Raw genomic sequence first — 22,227 nt, 5'->3', positions numbered from 1 at the left:
CAGAAGCAAAGCCAAGGTCAGGAACCAGTATCAATCTTAGGAGCAATCAGTGTCAGGTCAGGAACAAGCCGGGTCAGCAACAAAGGAATCACACAGGAACAAGCAGGACACAGGGGAGCTAAAGACCAGTCAGCACCTATCATGGGCAGAGGCACTCTTTAAATAGCCCGTCTGGTGCCAATCTTCGCCGTGCGTGTGCACGTGCGCGATCGCGCATTTCCACGCGCATGCGCACAACCGACCACTCTTCTCCGGCCGTTTCTATGCGCATTTCTGTTCACGATTCGTCTCACCGGAAATCCCTTACAATTGGGGAGGGAGAGAGCCGAGAGAACATTGGCTTTCATGCACATCTCTGGATCTAGATCAGGTTCAATTATGTATTAAGAGCCACTGCAGGGGAAACTGCATGCAGAAGGTATTTTACCTTACCGCATCTCAGATGGAGTGGACTCCTTTGCCTCTGTGGTCTCACAGGGGAAGGCGTTAGTCACCGCTGTCATGGCTTTAGTGCAAGGGACGTATCCTTTGGGACTCTGGTGGGGTATCTCTTGTGGGCACTGCCCGTTTGGTACACGCAGCTGGTTAGGTCTTTTAAGGTCTTCTTCCTGTCCCACATATTTTGACAAAATAGTTTCAAAGATTGGAGAACATCCGCAGCATCCATTGGTACTCCCCAAATGTTCACGGTACTTTATCTCTTTAAGAAGGCCGTTGTCCCCTGTTGAGCTTCTTCTCATTTCGAGGTGCACCCAAGCCATTGTGGTTCAGGTGGAGGAATTCCTCTCTTTTGTGGATCCTGTGGACGGCAAGGCAGATACGGTGACACGTTCTCTATCACCTGATCGGCCCTACAGCCTGTGTGGACCATGTACCTTGTGTCTCAGTCACGACTGAATGGTCCAGGTTCTGTGAGTAGCTTTTACTTCTAGTCAGGTGCCCCAAATCTATGCTTAACTGGCAGATCCATTGGTACAGTGATGATAATGCACTTTTGAGGCATCCCTTAATGCACCTCCACTTCTCAACGCGCTCTCCGTTTCAGCTGTGGTGCTGTAGCAAATCCTTGGGCTCCAGTGGTGGTTTGCAGACTTCTGACATGGCCTTGACAGGCTGACCATTTCAGAGCAAATGTCTGTTTGGGGGCTACCTGGAAAACATTCTCTGGATCCTTCTGGGTGGCTGAAGTTTTCTTCCTTCATCAGTCCTGGAAGGGGAAGGAACCTCATCAGTGACCTGGCCCTGCCCTACAGTGCCTTAAAAAAGTATTGATACCCCTTGAAATTTTCCACATTTTGTCATGTTGCAACCAAAAACATAAATGTATTTTATTGGGATTTTATGTGATAGACCAACACAAAGTGGCACATAATTGTGAAGCGGAAGAAAAATGATAAATGGTTTTTACAATTTTTTACAAATATTTGAAAAGTGTGGCGTGCATTTGTATTCAGCACCCCTGAGCCAATACTTTGTAGAACCACCTTTCGCTGCAATTACAACTGCAAGTCTTTCTGGGTATGTCTCTACCAGCTTTGCACATCTAGAGAGTGAAATTTTTGCCCATTCTTCTTTGCAAAATAGCTTAAGCTCTGTCAGATTGGATGGGAGAGCGTCTGTGAACAGCAATTTTCAAGGTGAACCTCCGCCCCAGTCTTTTGCAGACTCTAACAGGTTTTCTTTTAAGCTTGCCCTGTATTTGGCTCCATCCATCTTCCCATTAACTCTGACCAGCTTCCATGTCCTTGCTGAAGAATAGTATCCCCACAACATGATGCTGCCACCACCATGTTCCACGGTGGGGATGGTGTGTTCAGGCTGATGTGCAGTGTTCATTTTCTGCCGGGCATAGTGTTTTTTGCTTTTAGGCATAAAAGTTCAATTTTGGTCTCATCTAACCAGAGCATCTTCTGCCACGTTTGCTGTGTCCCCTGCATGGTTTCTCGCAAAACTGAAAATGGGACTTCTTATGGCTTTCGTTCAACAATGGCTTTCTTGTTGCCACTCTTCCATAAAGGCCAGATTTGTAGCATGCACAAATAGTGGTCCTGTGGACAGATTCTCCCACCTGAGCTGTGGATCTCTGCAGCTCCTCCAGAGTTACCATGGGCCTCTTGGCTGCTTCTCTTATTAATGCTCTCCTTGCCCGGCCTGTCAGTTTAGGCAGACGGTCATGTCTTTGTAGGTTTGCAGTTGTGCCATACTCTTTCCATTTTCAGATGATGGATTGAACAGTGATCCATGAGATGTTCAAAGCTTGAGATTTTTTTATAACCTAACCCTGCTGTAAACTTCTCCACAACTTTATCTCTGACCCATCTGGTGTGTTCCATGGCCTTCATGATGCGGTTTGTTCACTAATGTTCTGTAACAAACCTCTGAGGGCTTCACAGAACAGCTGTATTTATACTGAGATTAAGTTACACACAGGTGGACTCTATTTACGAATTAGTTGACTTCTGAAGGCAATTGGTTCCACTAGATTTTAGTTAGGGCTATCAGAGTAAAGGGGGCTGAATACAAGTGCATGCCACACTTTTCAGACATTTATTTGTAAAAAATTTTGAAAATCAATTTCCTTCCACCTCACAACTATGTGCCACTTTGTGTTGGTCTATCACAGTGGTCTCCAAACTGCGACCCATGGGCCGAATGTGGCCCTTTTCTTGCTTCTATCCGGCCCTCCCACTGATACCAACAAGGGGGCACCATTTCTTCCACTGGCACCAACTATGGGGCATTTTTCTTTTACTGACACCAATGATTGGGCGCAATTCCTCTCACTGATATAAACAATTGGGTACTATTCTTCCAACTAATACCAAGGATGAGGCACTATTCCTTCCTCTGATACTAATGATGGGGTACTTTTCATCCCATTGACACCAATGATGGGGCACTATTCCTCCCACTAACACCAATGATGGGGCGCTATTCCTCCCCGACACCAATTATGGAGCACTATTTATACCACTGTCACCAATGATGGGGCACTATTCCTCCCACTGTCGCCAATGATGAGTCACTATGTAATTTTTTTTTTCTTCCTACTGATGCTGGGACATTTTCTACTCCCACTGGCCACTCCGGCCCTCCTAAACTGTGAAGGACAGTAAACCGGTCCTTTGTTTAGAAAGTTTGGAGACCCCTGGTCTATCACATAAATTCCCAACAAAATACCTTTACGGTTTTGGTTGTAACATGACAAAATGTGGAAAATTTCAAGGGGTATGAATACTTTTTCAAGGCATTGTGTAAGTAGTTCCTTGTTCTTGTTGCCCCCAGTTTAAAAATAGGGTTTCATTCCTTTCCAACTGACAGATTCCTTCCCTCCATTTCTCAGCTTTCGCCGTCGTGAATTCCTTTGGACAGGGGCCAAAGGAATTCCAGTCATCTGGTTAGTGGCTCCGGACTGGCTCTTCGTTCATAGTATGCAGATGGGTGCGGCTGGTCACAGATGCCTCCTGATGGTTACTTCTTGAGAGCCACGGCCTAATTTTGCACCATGTTTTTCTGCCTGTGGCTTTGACAGCCTGGCTATTGAGAGCCAGGTTCTGAGGGGCAGGGGGTTGTCTAATTCATGATGCTAGTGATGTTGATGGCTTGTTAGTCTACCTATTTTATTGCTCCCGACAAGTTTGTATCATTTGGTGTGAGGTTTTGAGGTTACATCCTCAATCCTTCTCTGTGGCTCGGGTGTCGGCTTATCGTCAATGTGGCATTGCCAAAAGGCTTTCCTTGAGTGCTATCAAGGTCAGATCTCTAGCCTTGCTGTTTTCTTTCAATGACCCTTGCCCATATGCTCCTTGTTTCACACATTTATCTAGGGTGTTTGCCCCTGTGTGCTCTCCATTTCCGTTGTGGGACTTGGATTTGGTTTTATCTGTTCTTCAGAAATCTTCCAAGAGCATTCAGGTTCTTTCCGTGCCTTCTCCCTCTGAAAGTTGCCTTCCTGGTAGCTATTACACCTGCTTTGCGAGTGTCTGATTTAGCATCTTTGGCCTGTTAGCCTCTCTGTTTGATTTTGCACAGTTTAAGGGACACTTGCCTGTCCCCTTCTTTCCTTCTGAGCGGGTGTAGGCTTACATTTGTTCTTTTCTCCTTGTGTCCTCGCCCTTTTGCACCCCAAGAAGGTGGTTTACCTTTTTGATCATTGTCCAAGCAGTTTGTGGTGCTTATCCATGTCAGTGTTCTTATGGACGGTCTGAGGACAGGCATGGCAGACTCTTCTGCCATGTCTCCTATTGGATTTGGTGGACGATTGTTCAGGCATACGTTGTGGGAGCGAGCCTCCCTTTTCCATTGTCACACATTACACCAAGGCGATTGGTGCCTCTTGGACGTGCCAACATCAGGCGTCTGTTTTTCAGGTTTGCGAGGCGGTGACCTGGTCTTCTGTGTACATGTTTGCATACTACTATAGGTTGCTGTGTTGCCATGTTTGGATGCTGTATTTGGCTGCAAAGTTTTTCAGGCTGCTGTTCAGGTTCTCATGGGCCCCTTTGGGGTGGTTCTGAGTGTTGGTGTGTTTTTCTGTATGCTTTTTTGATTTGCTTGACCGCCCCTCGATATTGCACTGCTTTGGGACATCCCTGTTTGGTTACGATCAAGAAGAGAGGCTGTGTCTGTCAGTGAAGGTGAGAGAAAATTGGATTTTTTGTTACCATAAAATCCCTTTTTCTGAATTCATTTATGGACACACCATCCATCCCTCTGTTGAAGTTTGTGCTTCTGACACTCCTTTGTGACTAATTGGCTTGCCTATATCAGAAATGGGGTTTTATACCAGTGGGGACTGCCCATAGGAGGTGCCGAATTTTTTTCTGGCTAATGTCCTACCCCTGTAGGTGGCTCTATAAAAACCCTGTTTGGTCAAGATTAAGAAGAGAGCCTGTGTCCTTCAATGAAAGTGATTTTACAGTGAGTAACAAAAATCCAGTTTTTTTTTTCTTTTTCTGTTGGCTATGTTTTCTAACAGAAAGTATAAAATATTGGAGTTTTTTTTTCAAAATGTTCTCTCTTTTATTTATATAATAAAAATTAAAAAGTGGTGATCAAATACCACCAAAAGAAAGCTCTGCTTGTGTGAAAAGAAATTAAATATAATTTGGGTATAGTGTTGCATGACCAAGCAATTGCAGTTGCAGTGGTAGTAGTGCAGTGCTAAATAGCAAAAAATGTTCTGGTCATAAAGGAGGATAAAACCATCCAGAGGTCAAGTGGTTAAGTAGAAAATTTACATTATAGTTATTTTTTGTTTTGCTTTTTTCATTTAGCTCTGAAATCATCACCATCCAAAAAAGGAAGAAGTGCCCTTCAGGCTCCACATTCTATAGGTCCCTCTTCAGCGTGCTCTGCAGGACAGATTTCAGTTGAACACGAAGAAGGGCAGTATGAGCTTCGTGGAGCAAGTAGCTGCCCAACCTTGGATGACAATGGTAATTTATGCAATGGCTTAAACATTTTTTTTGCGATCTCTGATTCATACAGATTTCCCTTCACTTCCTGTCTTGTAGACTTGACAGAAAGTGAGAAGATATATTTTGAATGTGGAGAAAGGTATTCCTAGACAAGGGCTTTTCAACCAGGGATTCTAATGCTAATATGTCTCCCACAATGTGACAGAGAGAGTGTGCGTCTGGAGTGGGGGGACAATGAAAGCAAAGTAGGCTGTGTGTTTTGTACTCCAACAGAATGCATCATACTGCCAACAATACAGGCCTGCGAGACATCTCAGCAATAAGGAAGGAGAGAGCAGGACAGGGATGGAGAAGTTTGGCTTACAGAACTTCATCCTGCAGATTGGACTGAACGCAGGTTGCCACATGCAGTAGAAAAAAAGCAACAATGAAGGGAGAGTGCAGGATAGAAGAGAAATTGTACCAGCAGTACAGGCTTTCGATACAGCAGGTCTGGCAGTAATGAGGATAAATGAAGCAGGAGAATAAAAAGAGTAAAGTATTTGGGGAAAATGAAAAATGGAAGATTTGGGATAGAGATGAGCGAATCGAACTAGGCGAACCGGAATTCGAGTCGAATTTCAGGAAATATTCGATTCGTGTCGAAACCGAAATTTTGCCTACTTCGGGTGCGCGAATCGAACATTTCCCGATCAGCCGGCAAAAGTGTCCCTGCAGTGAGCTCCGCTATTTCTGACAGTTCTCTGACAGAAGGAACACATGTTTAGCGGTTGAAACATTGTATCTATTAGTTTACATTTAGGATACAGATGTTTCAACCACTGTACATGTGAAGAAGTTGTGAGAGAACTGTCAGAAATAGAGGAACTCTGCACATACACTTTTTGCCGGCTTGGAATTATTCTTCTTTTCATCCTACTTCTTCTTCTTCTTCATCCTCAGAAGAAGAGGATGAGGATGAGGATGAAGAAGAAGAAGAAGAAGAAGAAGAAGTAGGATGAAAAGAAGAATAATTCCAAGCCGGCAAAAAGTGTATGTGCAGAGTTCCTCTATTTCTGACAGTTCTCTCACAGCTTCTTCACATGTACAGCGGTTGAAACATCTGTATCCTAAATGGAAACTAATAGATACAATTTGTATCTATTAGTTTCCATTTAGGATACAGATATTTCAACCGCTGTACATGTGAAGAAGCTGTGAGAGAACTGTCAGAAATAGAGGAACTCTGCACATACACTTTTTGCCGGCTTGGAATTATTCTTCTTTTCATTCTTCTTCTTCTTCCTCATCCTCATCCTCATCCTCAGCCTCTTCTTCTGAGGATGAGGATGAAGAAGAAGAAGAAGAAGAAGTAGGATGAAAAGAAGAATAATTCCAAGCCGGCAAAAAGTGTATGTGCAGAGTTCCTCTATTCTGCAGATACACTTAGAGGAGCTCTGCAGATACACTTAGAGGAGCTCTGCACATACACTTTTTGCCGGCTTGGAATTAATCTTATTTTCATCCTACTTCTTCTTCTTCTTCTTCTTCATCCTCATCCTCAGAAGAAGAAGAGGATGAGGATGAGGATGAAGAAGAAGAAGAAGAAGTAGGATGAAAATAAGAATAATTCCAAACCGGAAAAAAGTGTATGTGCAGAGCTCCTCTAAGTGTATCTGCAGAGCTCCTCTAAGTGTATCTGCAGAATAGAGGAACTCTGCACATACACTTTTTGCCGGAAACCGCTGTATGGAGTGAATGTCCCAGAACTGTCAGAAATAGACTATTTATGACAGTTCTGGGACATTCACTGCATACAGCTGTTTTAACCGCTGTATGGAGGGAATGTCATGGAACTGTCAGAAATAGACTATTAATGACAGTTCTGGGACTGTCCTTCAATGCAGCGGTTGAAACATTGTATGTATTTGTTTCCATAAATGGATCCATTTATGGAAACAAATACATACAATGTTTCAACCGCTGCATGGAAGGACAGTCCCAGAACTGTCATTAATAGTCTATTTCTGACAGTTCCATGACATTCCCTCCATACAGCGGTTAAAACAGCTGTATGGAGTGAATGTCCCAGATCTATCAGAAATAGACTATTTATGACAGTTCTGGGACATTCACTGCATACAGCTGTTTTAACCGCTGTATGGAGGGAATGTCATGGAACTGTCAGAAATAGACTATTAATGACAGTTCTGGGACTGTCCTTCAATGCAGCGGTTGAAACATTGTATGTATTTGTTTCCATAAATGGATCCATTTATGGAAACAAATACATACAATGTTTCAACCGCTGCATGGAAGGACAGTCCCAGAACTGTCATTAATAGTCTATTTCTGACAGTTCCATGACATTCCCTCCATACAGCGGTTAAAACAGCTGTATGGAGTGAATGTCCCAGATCTATCAGAAATAGACTATTTATGACAGTTCTGGGACATTCACTGCATACAGCTGTTTTAACCGCTGTATGGAGGGAATGTCATGGAACTGTCAGAAATAGACTATTAATGACAGTTCTGGGACTGTCCTTCCATGCAGCGGTTGAAACATTGTATGTATTTGTTTCCATAAATGGATCCATTTATGGAAACAAATACATACAATGTTTCAACCGCTGTATGGAAGGACAGTCCCACAACTGTCATTAATAGTCTATTTCTGACAGTTCCATGACATTCCCTCCATACAGCGGTTAAAACAGCTGTATGGAGTGAATGTCCCAGATCTATCAGAAATAGACTATTTATGACAGTTCTGGGACATTCACTGCATACAGCTGTTTTAACCGCTGTATGGAGGGAATGTCATGGAACTGTCAGAAATAGACTATTAATGACAGTTCTGGGACTGTCCTTCAATGCAGCGGTTGAAACATTGTATGTATTTGTTTCCATAAATGGATCCATTTATGGAAACAAATACATACAATGTTTCAACCGCTGCATGGAAGGACAGTCCCAGAACTGTCATTAATAGTCTATTTCTGACAGTTCCATGACATTCCCTCCATACAGCGGTTAAAACAGCTGTATGGAGTGAATGTCCCAGATCTATCAGAAATAGACTATTTATGACAGTTCTGGGACATTCACTGCATACAGCTGTTTTAACCGCTGTATGGAGGGAATGTCATGGAACTGTCAGAAATAGACTATTAATGACAGTTCTGGGACTGTCCTTCAATGCAGCGGTTGAAACATTGTATGTATTTGTTTCCATAAATGGATCCATTTATGGAAACAAATACATACAATGTTTCAACCGCTGCATGGAAGGACAGTCCCAGAACTGTCATTAATAGTCTATTTCTGACAGTTCCATGACATTCCCTCCATACAGCGGTTAAAACAGCTGTATGCAGTGAATGTCCCAGATCTATCAGAAATAGACTATTTATGACAGTTCTGGGACATTCACTGCATACAGCTGTTTTAACCGCTGTATGGAGGGAATGTCATGGAACTGTCAGAAATAGACTATTAATGACAGTTCTGGGACTGTCCTTCAATGCAGCGGTTGAAACATTGTATGTATTTGTTTCCATAAATGGATCCATTTATGGAAACAAATACATACAATGTTTCAACCGCTGTATGGAAGGACAGTCCCACAACTGTCATTAATAGTCTATTTCTGACAGTTCCATGACATTCCCTCCATACAGCGGTTAAAACAGCTGTATGCAGTGAATGTCCCAGATCTATCAGAAATAGACTATTTATGACAGTTCTGGGACATTCACTGCATACAGCTGTTTTAACCGCTGTATGGAGGGAATGTCATGGAACTGTCAGAAATAGACTATTAATGACAGTTCTGGGACTGTCCTTCAATGCAGCGGTTGAAACATTGTATGTATTTGTTTCCATAAATGGATCCATTTATGGAAACAAATACATACAATGTTTCAACCGCTGCATGGAAGGACAGTCCCAGAACTGTCATTAATAGTCTATTTCTGACAGTTCCATGACATTCCCTCCATACAGCGGTTAAAACAGCTGTATGGAGTGAATGTCCCAGATCTATCAGAAATAGACTATTTCTGACAGTTCTATGACATTCCCTCCATACAGCGGTTGAAACCGCTGTATGGAGTGAATGTCCCAGAACTGTCAGAAATAGACAGAAACTGTCACAGAACTGTCCTTCTTCTCATCCTTCTCCTTCTTCTCATCCTTCTTCTCATCCTTCTTCTCATCCTTCTCCTTCTTCTCATCCTTCTCCTTCTTCTCATCCTTCTCCTTCTGCTCATCCTTCTTCTCATCCTTCTCCTTCTTCTCATCCTTCTCCTTCTCCTTCTTCTCATCCTTCTCCTTCTCCTTCTTCTCATCCTTCTCCTTCTCATCCTTCTCCTTCTCCTTCTCATCCTTCTCCTTCTTCTCATCCTTCTCCTTCTTCTCATCCTTCTCCTTCTCCTTCTTCTCATCCTTCTCCTTCTCCTTCTCATCCTTCTCCTTCTTCTCATCCTTCTCCTTCTCCTCATCCTTTTTCTTCTCATCCTTCTCCTTCTCCTTCTTCTCATCCTTCTCCTTCTTCTCATCCTTCTCCTTCTTCTCCTTCTTCTCATCATTCTCCTTCTTCTCATCCTTCTCCTTCTTCTCATCCTTCTCATCCTTCTTCTCATCCTTCTTCTTCTCATCCTTCTCCTTCTTCTCATCCTTCTCCTTCTCCTTCTTCTCATCCTTCTCCTTCTTCTCATCCTTCTCCTTCTTCTCATCCTTCTCCTTCTCATCCTTCTCCTTCTCCTTCTTCTCTTCCTTCTCCTTCTTCTCATCCTTCTCCTTCTTCTCATCCTTCTTCTTCTCATCCTTCTCCTCCTTCTTCTCATCCTTCTTCTTCTCATCCTTCTCCTTCTTCTCATCCTTCTCCTTCTCCTTCTTCTCATCCTTCTCCTTCTTCTCATCCTTCTCCTTCTTCTCATCCTTCTCCTTCTCCTTCTTCTCTTCCTTCTCCTTCTTATCATCCTTCTCCTTCTTCTCATCATTCTCCTTCTTCTCATCCTTCTCCTTCTTCTCATCCTTCTTCTTCTCATCCTTTTCCTTCTTCTCATCCTTCTTCTTCTCATCCTTCTTCTTCTCATCCTTCTTCTTCTCATCCTTCTCCTTCTCATCCTTCTCTTTCTTCTCATCCTTCTCCTTCTCCTTCTTCTCATCCTTCTCCTTCTTCTCATCCTTCTCCTTCTCCTTCTTCTCATCCTTCTCCTTATTCTCAGCCTTCTTCTTCTCATCCTTCTCCTTCTCATCCTTCTCCTTCTCATCCTTCTCCTTCTTCTCATCCTTCTCCTTCTTCTCATCCTTCTCCTTCTCCTTCTTCTCATCCTTCTCCTTCTCCTTCTTCTCATCCTTCTCCTTCTCCTTCTTCTCATCCTTCTCCTTCTTCTCATCCTTCTCCTTCTTCTCATCCTTCTCCTTCTCCTTCTTCTCATCCTTCTCCTTCTCCTCATCCTTTTTCTTCTCATCCTTCTGCTTCTCCTTCTTCTCATCCTTCTCCTTCTTCTCATCCTTCTCCTTCTTCTCATCCTTCTCCTTCTTCTCATCCTTCTCCTTCTTCTCATCCTTCTCCTTCTTCTCTTCCTTCTCCTTCTTATCATCCTTCTCCTTCTTCTCATCATTCTCCTTCTTCTCATCCTTCTCCTTCTTCTCATCCTTCTTCTTCTCATCCTTTTCCTTCTTCTCATCCTTCTTCTTCTCATCCTTCTTCTTCTCATCCTTCTCCTTCTCATCCTTCTCTTTCTTCTCATCCTTCTCCTTCTCCTTCTTCTCATCCTTCTCCTTCTTCTCATCCTTCTCCTTCTTCTCATCCTTCTCCTTATTCTCAGCCTTCTTCTTCTCATCCTTCTCCTTCTCATCCTTCTCCTTCTTCTCATCCTTCTCCTTCTTCTCATCCTTCTCCTTCTCCTTCTTCTCATCCTTCTCCTTCTCCTTCTTCTCATCCTTCTCCTTCTTCTCATCCTTCTCCTTCTTCTCATCCTTCTCCTTCTCCTTCTTCTCATCCTTCTCCTTCTCCTCATCCTTTTTCTTCTCATCCTTCTCCTTCTCCTTCTTCTCATCCTTCTCCTTCTTCTCATCCTTCTCCTTCTTCTCATCCTTCTCCTTCTTCTCATCCTTCTCCTTCTTCTCCTTCTTCTCATCATTCTCCTTCTTCTCATCCTTCTCCTTCTTCTCATCCTTCTCATCCTTCTTCTCATCCTTCTTCTTCTCATCCTTCTCCTTCTTCTCATCCTTCTCCTTCTCCTTCTTCTCATCCTTCTCCTTCTTCTCATCCTTCTCCTTCTCATCCTTCTCCTTCTCCTTCTTCTCTTCCTTCTCCTTCTTCTCATCCTTCTCCTTCTTCTCATCCTTCTTCTTCTCATCCTTCTCCTCCTTCTTCTCATCCTTCTTCTCATCCTTCTTCTTCTCATCCTTCTCCTTCTTCTCATCCTTCTCCTTCTCCTTCTTCTCATCCTTCTCCTTCTTCTCATCCTTCTCCTTCTTCTCATCCTTCTCCTTCTTCTCATCCTTCTCCTTCTTCTCATCCTTCTCCTTCTCCTTCTTCTCTTCCTTGTCCTTCTTATCATCCTTCTCCTTCTTCTCATCATTCTCCTTCTTCTCATCCTTCTCCTTCTTCTCATCCTTCTTCTTCTCATCCTTTTCCTTCTTCTCATCCTTCTTCTTCTCATCCTTCTTCTTCTCATCCTTCTCCTTCTCATCCTTCTCTTTCTTCTCATCCTTCTCCTTCTCCTTTTTCTCATCCTTCTCCTTCTTCTCATCCTTCTCCTTCTCCTTCTTCTCATCCTTCTCCTTATTCTCAGCCTTCTTCTTCTCATCCTTCTCCTTCTCATCCTTCTCCTTCTCATCCTTCTCCTTCTTCTCATCCTTCTCCTTCTTCTCATCCTTCTCCTTCTCCTTCTTCTCATCCTTCTCCTTCTCCTTCTTCTCATCCTTCTCCTTCTCCTTCTTCTCATCCTTCTCCTTCTTCTCATCCTTCTCCTTCTTCTCACCCTTCTCCTTCTCCTTCTTCTCATCCTTCTCCTTCTCCTTCTTCTCATCCTTCTCCTTCTCCTTCTCCTTCCTCATCTCCAAGGGCATTTAAATTAAAGGTACAGTGTTCTGCACTAATTTAAAGGCTCTCTGAAGCCTAGAAACCCTTTAAATAAGTCATCTTCGTAGCGGAGAAATTCGCATCGAATCGAATTTCACACTGGAATTCGCCGAATCAGCCGAATCGAATTTTTCATTTCTTCGCTCATCTCTAATTTGGGAGAACAGAAGAGGAAAAAAAAAACAGCAGAAGTAGCAGTTGAGGTGTAAAGGTAGGTGTGTGTATGTGGGGGCTGAAACCTGGCAGAGATGAAACTAGTAATAGAAAGCTTTGTGTGAGCTGAAAAGCAGGCTTTCCTTACCGAGGTTCAGCGACACTGTTGTTAAAATAAATATGTTTTCTACCAGTTGTGTTTTCATTGAGCACCAATGTACTGTTTGTGTTAGTGTGAATTTATTTTTCATGCTTTAATTTATTAGGTATGAAATGTACAGTCTTGGTGAGCATGCTAATTGGTTGGTATTCCCGCTTTTAAACTTTAAATCACAAGTTTTAATCCCACTATGAAATGTATTTGCATTGAATTCATACAATTTATTTGGGATAGGATGGGTTTCCTTCCAGAACCCAAAAAAATACTCCTATATTAATTAACAAGCTGTCTTTAGAGTGTGTAATAATGTGCATGAAACATTAGTGTAGATGTAAGCTCCTTAAAGGGCAGAGCCCAATCTAAATGGTTCTATGTATTCTTCAAATAACCATGTAATATGTTGGCACAATATACACTCATCAGCCACTTTATTAGGTACACCTTGCTAGTTCCGTGTTGGACCCCCTTTTGCCTTCAGAACTGCCTTAATTCTTCGTGGCATAGATTCAACAAGGTGTTGGAAACATTCCTGAGAGATTTTGGTCCATATTGACATAAGTTACTGTTGGCTTTCTAACATCTTGAACCAGTCTTCCCATTCTCCTCTGACATCAGAAAGGCATTTTCATCCACACAACTGCTGCTCACTGGATATTTTCTCTTTTTCGGACCATTCTTGGTAAACCCTAGAGATGGTTGTTTGTGAAATTCCCAGTAGATCAGCAGTTTTTTTAAATACTCAGCCTGTCTGGCACCAACAACCATGTCATGTTCCAAGTCCCTTAAATCCCCATTCTGATGCTTGGTTTGAACTTCAGCAAGTCGTCTTCACCACGTCTAGATGCCTAAATGTATTGAGTTGCTGCCATGTGATTGGCTGAACAGGTGTACCTAATAAAGAGGTAGGTGTGTGTATGTGTGTGTATGTGTATATGTGTGTGTGTGTGTGTGTACATACATGCATACATACATACATACACACACATTGCCAAAAGTATTGGGACACCCCTCCACATCATTGGATTTAGGTGTTCCAGTCACCTCCATGGCTACAGGTGTTTAAAATCAAGCACCTAGGCATGCAGACTGCTTCTACAAACATTTGTGAAAGAATGGGTCGCTCTCAGGAGCTCAGTGAATTCAAGCGTGGTACCATAATAGGTTGCCACCTGTGCAATAAGTCAATCCGTGAAATATCCTTGCTACTAAATATTCTACGGTCAACAGTTAGTGGTGTTATAACAAAGTGGAAGCAACTGGGAATAACAGCAAATCAGCCACGAAGAGGCAGGCCACGTAAAATGACAGAGCGGGGTCAGCGCATACTGAAGCGCACAGTGCGCAGAAGTTGGCGACTGTCTGCAGAGTCAATGGTTAAAGACCTCCAAACTTTGTGTGGCCTTCAGATTAGCACAACAACAATGCGTAGAGAGCTTCATAGAATGTGTTTCCATGACCCAGCAGCTGCGTCCAAGCCTTACATCACCAAGTGCAATGCAAAGTATCGGATGCAGTGGCGTAAAGCACGCTGCCACTGGACTCTAGAGCAGTGGAAACATTTTCTCTGGAGTGATGAATCACTCTTCTCTTGCAATCTGATAGATGTGTCTGGGTTTGGCGGTTGCCAGGAGAACGGTACTTGCCTGACTGCACTGTGCCAAGTGTAAAGCTTGGTGGAGGGGGATTATGATGTGGGGTTGTTTTGCAGGGGTTGGGCTTGGCCCCTTAGTTCCATTGAAGGGAACTCTTAAGGCATCAGCATACCAAGACATTTTGGACAATCTCTTGCTCCCACCTTTTGTGGGAATGGTTTGGCGATGACCCCTTCTTGTCCCAACATGCCTGCGCACCAGTGCACAAAGCAAGGTCCATAAAGACATAGATGAGCGAGTTTGGAATGGAGGAACTTGACTAGCCTGCACCCAGTCTTGACCTCACCCAATAGAACACCTCTGGGATGTATTAAAGTGGAGACTGCGAGCCAGGCCTTCTTGTCTGACATCAGTGCCTGACCTCACAAATGCTCTTCTGGAAGAATGGTCAAACATTCCCATTGACACACTCCTAAACCTTGTGGACAGCCTGTCTAAAATAGTTGTAGCTGGTATAGCTGCAAAGGGTGGGCCAGCTCAATATTGTACCCTAGGAACTAAGACTGGGATGCCAATAAAGTTCATGCGCGTGTAAAGTCAAGCATCCCAATAGATAGTGTATACAGTGAGGAACAGAAGTATTTGAACACCCTGCGATTTTACAAGTTCTCCCACTTAGAAATCATGGAGGGGTCTGAAATTCACATTGTAGGTGCATTCCCACTCTGAGAGACAAAATTAAAAAAAAAAAATTCAGGAAATCACATTCTATGATTTTTAAAGAATTTATCTTGCACTGCTGAATATAAGTATTTTAACAACTGAGAAAATCGGTGTTAATATTTGGTACAGAAGCCTTTGTTTGCAATTAGAGGTCAAATGTTTCCTGTAGTTCTTGACCAGGTTTGCACACACTGCAACAGGGATTTTGGCCCACTCCTCCACACAGATCTCCTCTAGATCTGTCAGGTTTCGGGGCTGTCGCTGAGCAACATGGAGTTCCAGCTCCCTCCAAAGATGTTCTATTGGATTTAGGTCTGGAGACTGGCTAGGCCACTCCAGAACCTTGATATGCTTCTTACGGAGCCACTCCTTGGTTATCCTGGCTGTGTGCTTCGGGTCGCTGTCATTTTGGAAGACCCAGCCACGACCCATCTTCAATGCTCTGACTGAGGGAAGGAGGTTGTTGCTCAAAATCTCACAATAAACGGCCCTGTCAGGAATGGACTTGCCAGTAATGGTGGGACTCACCTGCCTTGTGGGCTGCAGTACCAGGGCTGGCCAGCGGGTGCTCCCAGCAATCAGAGACTCAACCCTGCAGCCAGCCAAACACCTGAAGCTGATTATGCAGGTGTATTTAAGGGATGGCCAGACCTGCAGTCTGGGCCTTGGTGTGTGTTTTTCCTGCGCCCCTGTATCTTGTTACCTGCATCCCTGTCCCTGTTCCTGTTCCTGTCCCTGTCCCTGTCTGACTGATTCGTTGCTGACCCTGCCTGATCCGGACCTCTGCTGACTTCCCCTGTTTGATCCCTGGCTTGTGACCCCCGACCATTCTCTGCCTGACCCCCTGTACCTACCTGCCCGTTAGTTGCTGTACCCGGCTCGTGACCTGACTACTCTCTGCCTGCTCCTCCTGCTCCTACCTGCCCGATTGTTATTGACCCGGCCTGCCTGACAACGCTTACATTGTATGTATTGTTATCTGTGGGTGGTTTGGGTTGGTTCGTTTGCACTGTTATGTTTTAGTATTGCACTGCGTTTATGTTTGTATTGTTAGTCTTTAATAAATTATGTTGTTTATAACTTATCTGAAGCCTGCGTTTCCCTGCATCAGTTCACATACCTCTGGTCATACCCTGGAGCCCTGACAGGCCCCATTCATCCTCTCCTTAATACAGTGCAGTCGTCCTGTCCCTTTCGCAGAAAAGCACCCCCAAAGCATGATGTTACCTCCCCCATGCTTCACAGTAGGGATGGTGTTCTTGAGATGTAACTCATCCTTTTCCCAAACACGACAAGTGAAGTTTAGACCAAAAAGTTCTACTTTGGTCTCATCTGACCACATGACTTTCTCCCATGCCTCCTGTGGATCATCCAGATGGTCATTGGCAAACTTCAGACAGGCCTGGACATGTGATGACTTGAGCAGGGGAACCTTCCGTGCAATGCATGATTTGAAACCATGACGGCGTAGTGTTCTACCGACAGTGACCTTTGAAACTGTGGTCCCAGCTCTCTTCATATCATTGACCAGCTCCTCCCTTGTATTTCTGGGCTGATTCCTCACCTTTCTTATCAGTGATACCCCACGAGGTGAGATCTTGCATGGAGCCCCAGTCCGAGGGAGACTGACAGTCGTCTTCCATTTTCTAACAATTGCTCCAACAGTTGATCTTTTTTCACCAAGCTGCTTGGCAATTGCCCCGTAGCCCTTTCCAGCATTGTGAAGGTCCACAATTTTGTGTCTGGTGTTTTTTGACAGCTCTTTGGTCTTGCCTATGGTAGTAGTTGGCGTCTGACTGACTGGGGTGGACAGGTGTCTTTAAAGAGCTCAGACAGGTGCTACTAAGTTAGATTAATGAGTGGAGTAGAGGTGGACTTTTTAAAAGCACAGTAACAGGTCTTTGAGAGCCAGAATTCTTGCTGTTTCTTAGGTGTTCAAATACTTACGTTCAGCAGTGCAAGACAAATAAAATTCTTTAAAAATCATACAATGTTATTTCCTGAATTTTTTTTTTAAATTCTGCCTCTGAGTGGGAATGCACCTACAATGTGAATTTCAGACCCCTCCATGATTTCTAAGTGGGAGAACTTGCAAACTCGCAGGGTGTTCAAATACTTCTGTTCCTCACTGTATATACACTTTATTAGGTACACCTTGCTATTGCCAAGAAAATATCCCCCGCACCATTACCAAGCATTTGAACAGGTATACCTGTAAAAGTTGCCGGTGAGAGTACATACAGGAAATTAATATGGGAAATACAAAAAGCTTGCCAGGGTTAGTGTAATGCATCCCCAAAGATACATTAATCAAATAGGTAGGGTAATATGGCACTTGATGGTGTTCATCCCTGATGGTGTTGATCCCTAAAGAAGCCTGATTGGGCAAAACATGTTGGACAATATGTCATCACATCTTTGACATAACTGACGTCATCACGTACGGCGGCAGTGTCAGCCAAGTGTACACTGATAAAAAATAATCAAGCGAGCGCTCTATAAACAGATAGCTGCTGGAACACTGAAAGGAAATCACAATAACCTTAAACTTGTAATAAAGTGCAGCGCTAATGGTGAATAAATGACACAAAAAGTTCGTTCAAAGTAAGTTTGTTCAAATGATGATATCTCAGAAATGGCACGAGTGGTAATCACCACAACAGCAGATATCGTATAAAAGCTTGTGACAGGAAACAATTGGCAGAAGTGCGCACTCACCGACTGCGCATAGGAAATGCGCATGTATATAACCATCAGATAGAGTTAAACAGCAGGTAGATGGTGAGCTTCCCTTAGGGAAATGGTCATCAAGCTTGGGTGAATTAATAATCTGCTGGGCCCAGAGGTCTCCTTAAGGATATGCGGGTATTCAGCCTAGGTACAGGGCTCCCTCCTCTGGATGCTGGATGTATTTGGATTTCTTTGTGGGTTTAATAGCTCCTCAATTGGAGCCAAAAAGAAGGGGGTGCCAATAGTGTAGTAAATTCTGGTAATTTTATTGAACAAATGCTTAAAAAGTAAAGTGCCAGAGTGCATGTACAAGTAAAGTGCCAATATGTGACAAAAGCAGAGTACTGCAGTACTGACCCTAAGTAAGATGGCCGCCGGACCTCGTCGTGGTCTCGGCGGCGATGACGTCACATGCTGTCAGCTCCTCCTGAGGCCTTTCGTGCTAAGGAACATCATCAGAGGGGAGGCTAACAGCTGTGTGGCGGACGTCCATTCTCTAAATAGGGAAAGAGGCACATGCGCATTGAGCCGCCGCCATATTCGTGAAGATCGCGGAATGCGCATGCGTGCTTCCAGAGACGCCATTTTGCCGTGGATTGTTTTAATAGCAGGACACACTTCACAAGGCAGTATTCCTGTCCCTTTAGGTTGTCAGCAGTCAGAGGAGGATGGCACAATCCCCAGGGAAATACATATATAGACAGTCAATGACATGACTGTCAACGGAGTACCATATAAAGGGAACATTTGATAGAGGTTATCCACAAACTCCCCAACTAAATAGCAATCATCTGGCCTAGTGTCCCCATAAGGGGACTGTCAGGGATCTCCTCGATCCCTGCCGCGATGGTGCAGGCGCAGTGCACCTCCCTGTGCAGGGACACGGGCACTAGGTCCGGGCCGGCCGCGGCGTTCGAGTTCGCGCATGCGCAGTAGAAGCCGCGGCCGCCCGCTGGGCACCAATGGCAGCGCAGGGCGGGATATTTAAATGGCCCTGAGCTGTCATTCAGTGCCTTCTGGTCTTCCCTGCATCCTGTGAACCTGTGATCCTGTACCCCTTGTAAGTTTTGACCCGGATTGAACCTGACCTTGCTGCTTTCTCCTGCTCTGACCCTTGCTTTGCCTGACCTCTCTCCTGGATGCCCCCTATTGGATTTGACCTGCTGTTGCTGACCTGGCGTGTGACCCGACCATTCTATGCCCGCTGCCTTGTACCTTGCCGTCCTCTCTGTTACCGACCCGGCCCGTCTGACCTTGCTCATCCATCCATCCATCCCTTGCAGTGGGGTCTTCCGACCTCCTCACATCAGACTCTTCCCCGTGGGAGCCCCTTGCGCATACTACTACCACTGACGGGCGCACCCAGTAGTCACGACCTGGTCTCAGGGAGCTCCAAGTCCATCCCCACCATCAGGGGCCCTGGTGAACAAGCACCCTGGGACTTAGATTCCGTGCGCTGGGGACGCCTATTCAGTGGAGTGCTAGTAGTACCGCCGGGCGGTCCCTTACAGTACCAGAAGGCCATGACTGAGTCTAGAGGAGGTCCCTCGCCGCTTGAGGAGATCTGCAGGCACCTGTCTAATTTGACACAGGCCGTATCGGCCCTTCAGGATAGATGTCAGCAGATTGAAACCCAATTCCAGACCTGCACTATATCCGTTCCCGTCCCACAGGCCGCGGTCCCCGCACCTCCAGCCGTAGCAGCCCCTGTGCTGGTGTCTGGGGCATCCGCACCACTCCCGGCGGCCGACCCCCGAGTACCCTTACCGGAACGTTTCCACGGGGACCGCACACGCTTCAGATCATTCCGCGAGTCCTGCCTCCTCTATTTTGAGCTACAACCCCGAACCTTCGTGACTGAATCCGTGAAGGTGGGGTTCGTCATCTCCCTCCTGCAGGGTGAACCCCAAGACTGGGCCCATCGATTACGGGGAAAAAATGACCCTCACCTCAGTTCGGTTGACAGTTTTTTTGATGCAATGGCCATCCTTTATGACGACCCGCAGCGGGCAGCTTCTGCTGAAGCTACTCTGTAAACGCTCCGGCAAGGCCGCCGCGCGGCGGAGGAGTACGCAGCTGAGTTTAGGCGGTGGATGGGGGATACTCGCTGGAACGAGTTCGCACTCCTGCATCAGTTCCGTATAGGCCTATCAGAAGGCCTGAAAGATGAGCTCGCCCGGGTGGAGGTACCTGAGACTTTAGAGGACTTAATAGCACTGACCATTAAAATTGACCGTAGACTGCGGGAACGCAGGTTTGAGAGGTCCGGCCAGGGTCATGGAAATCCCTGGGGATCATTTCAAGGTCCCAGTCAAACACCTAGGCCAATCATCCAAAACCGGCCACCTGGAGATAACCCCGAACCCATGCAACTCGGCCTGGCACGGCCTAAACTATCCCCAGAGGAACATCTGCGCAGACGATCCCAGAACCTGTGCCTCTATTGTGGCGAAGCTGGTCATATGGCACGTTCCTGCCCGCAGAAACTGAGTAAGTGCACCTCTTCTTCCTTATCCATTGGCAATGTTGGTCCATCCCAATACTTAGTGGTACCCCTTTCCTTTCAGCTTCCAGAAAGGACCGTGGAAGTATCGGCCATAATTGACTCTGGGGCATGCAGCTGCTTCTTGGATATTAATTTTGCTCACCAGCAGGGTATTCCTCTCCAATTAAAACAGAAGGGGTTCAATATTTATTTGGCCGACGGTTCCCGAATAAAATCGGGGGTAGTGAACCAGGAAACCCCCTCCATCACCACTGTCATTGCCGGCCAGCACCAGGAACTCCTCCTTCCTTTTGGGCGAATCTTCCCCCTTTCAGAGCCCGAATTGGGGGCCCTAAAGGAATATATCAAGGATAGCCTCCAGAAGGGGTTCATCCGCCACTCCACTTCACCGGCGGGGGCGGGAATCTTCTTTGTTGAAAAGAAAGACAAAACCTTAAGGCCGTGTATCGATTACAGGGAATTGAACAGGGTCACGATAAAAAAACGTTACCCACTACCGTTAGTACCAGAGCTGTTCCAAAGTTTAAAGTCAGCAGTGGTTTTTACCAAGCTGGATCTGAGGGGGGCGTACAACTTGATTCGCATAAGGAAGGGGGACGAGTGGAAGACGGCCTTCCGCACCCGCTTCGGTCATTTTGAATATCTGGTCATGCCGTTCGGGTTGTGCAATGCTCCGGCCACTTTTCAACACTTTGTGAATGATATTTTTAGGGACTTTCTGGATGTCTTTGTGATCGTTTATTTAGACGACATTCTGATTTTCTCCCCGTCTTTGGGGGAACACAGAATACATGTAGCAAAAGTATTGGGGCGGTTGCGGCAGCATGGGTTGTACGCCAAGGCAGAGAAATGTTGTTTTGAACAATCCAGCATTGCCTTCTTGGGCCTGATTATCTCCACCGCGGGGGTCGCGATGGATCCCCAGAAGGTCGCTGCAATACTGGATTGGCCTGAACCCACAGACAGGAAGGGCGTCCAACGATTCATCGGCTTTGCAAATTTTTACCGGAAGTTCATCAAGAACTTCTCGGGTCTGGTCTCCCCCATTACTCAGCTAACCAAGCTGGGAACCCGATTCAGATGGACACCAGAAGCGCAGGGAGCTTTCGAAGCCTTGAAGAAGCTGTTCACTTTGGCACCCATTTTGGGTCACCCAGACGCCGCCCTGCCCTATATCTTGGAGGTAGATGCATCGGAGAATGTGGTAGGCTCCATCCTCTCCCAACGAAAAGGCACCAAGGAACTGCTCCACCCTGTAGCGTTCTTCTCACGGAAGCTTACCCCAGCGGAGAGGAACTATGATATCGGTGATCGAGAGCTACTAGCGATCAAAACGGCGTTAGAGGAATGGAGGTACCTGCTGGAAGGTGCGGTGCACCCCATCTTAATATTTACTGACCACAAGAACTTAGAGTATCTGAGAACCGCCAAGCGCCTACGCCCGCGACAGGCGAGATGGGCACTATTCTTTTCAAGATTCAACTTCCACATTACGTACCGGCCGGGATCAAAGAACACTAAGCCGGATGCGTTATCACGGATGTACGAAGACGCCAAGGAGATCCCAGTACCCGACACCATCCTATCCTCTGGTAACTTCTTGGTCCTTCAGTCGGACCTTCGTTCCAGGCTAATGGAGGCATCCACAAACTTCTCTACCTCAGGCGGAGGGCCGCTCCAGAACAAGGGGGGGCTCCTATGGAGGGAAGATCGAATTGTGGTGCCGGAAGAAGCCCGAACCCTGGTCTTGGGGCATTGCCACGACCACCCGATGGCGGGGCACTTTGGCCCAGAAAAGACCCTGGAACTTCTCCGACGCTCATTCTGGTGGCCAGACATGGCTAAGGATTGTAAGGGCTATG

The 22,227-nt window shown here is 45.5% G+C and overlaps 1 protein-coding gene across 3 annotated transcripts in view; it reads left to right on the top strand.

The window, feature by feature from the left end:
• Positions 1-22,227, top strand: part of PIP5K1C (phosphatidylinositol-4-phosphate 5-kinase type 1 gamma) — a 326,185-nt gene that overhangs the window by 188,570 nt on the left and 115,388 nt on the right. For all 3 annotated transcript variants that reach the window (XM_089687401.1, XM_089687403.1, XM_089687402.1), the window contains one exon: positions 5,277-5,438. In XM_089687401.1, the coding sequence (XP_089543527.1) occupies positions 5,277-5,438 (162 nt within the window). The remainder of the gene's footprint in view (positions 1-5,276; positions 5,439-22,227) is intronic.

This window comes from Staurois parvus, unplaced genomic scaffold, assembly GCF_062004578.1.
Source record: "Staurois parvus isolate SC_StPar_1 unplaced genomic scaffold, SC_StPar_1.0 ptg000425l, whole genome shotgun sequence".
NCBI classification, from domain to species: domain Eukaryota; kingdom Metazoa; phylum Chordata; class Amphibia; order Anura; family Ranidae; genus Staurois; species Staurois parvus.
Note: the sequence above shows the minus strand (reverse complement) of the source record. Positions and strands in the feature narration are given on the sequence as shown.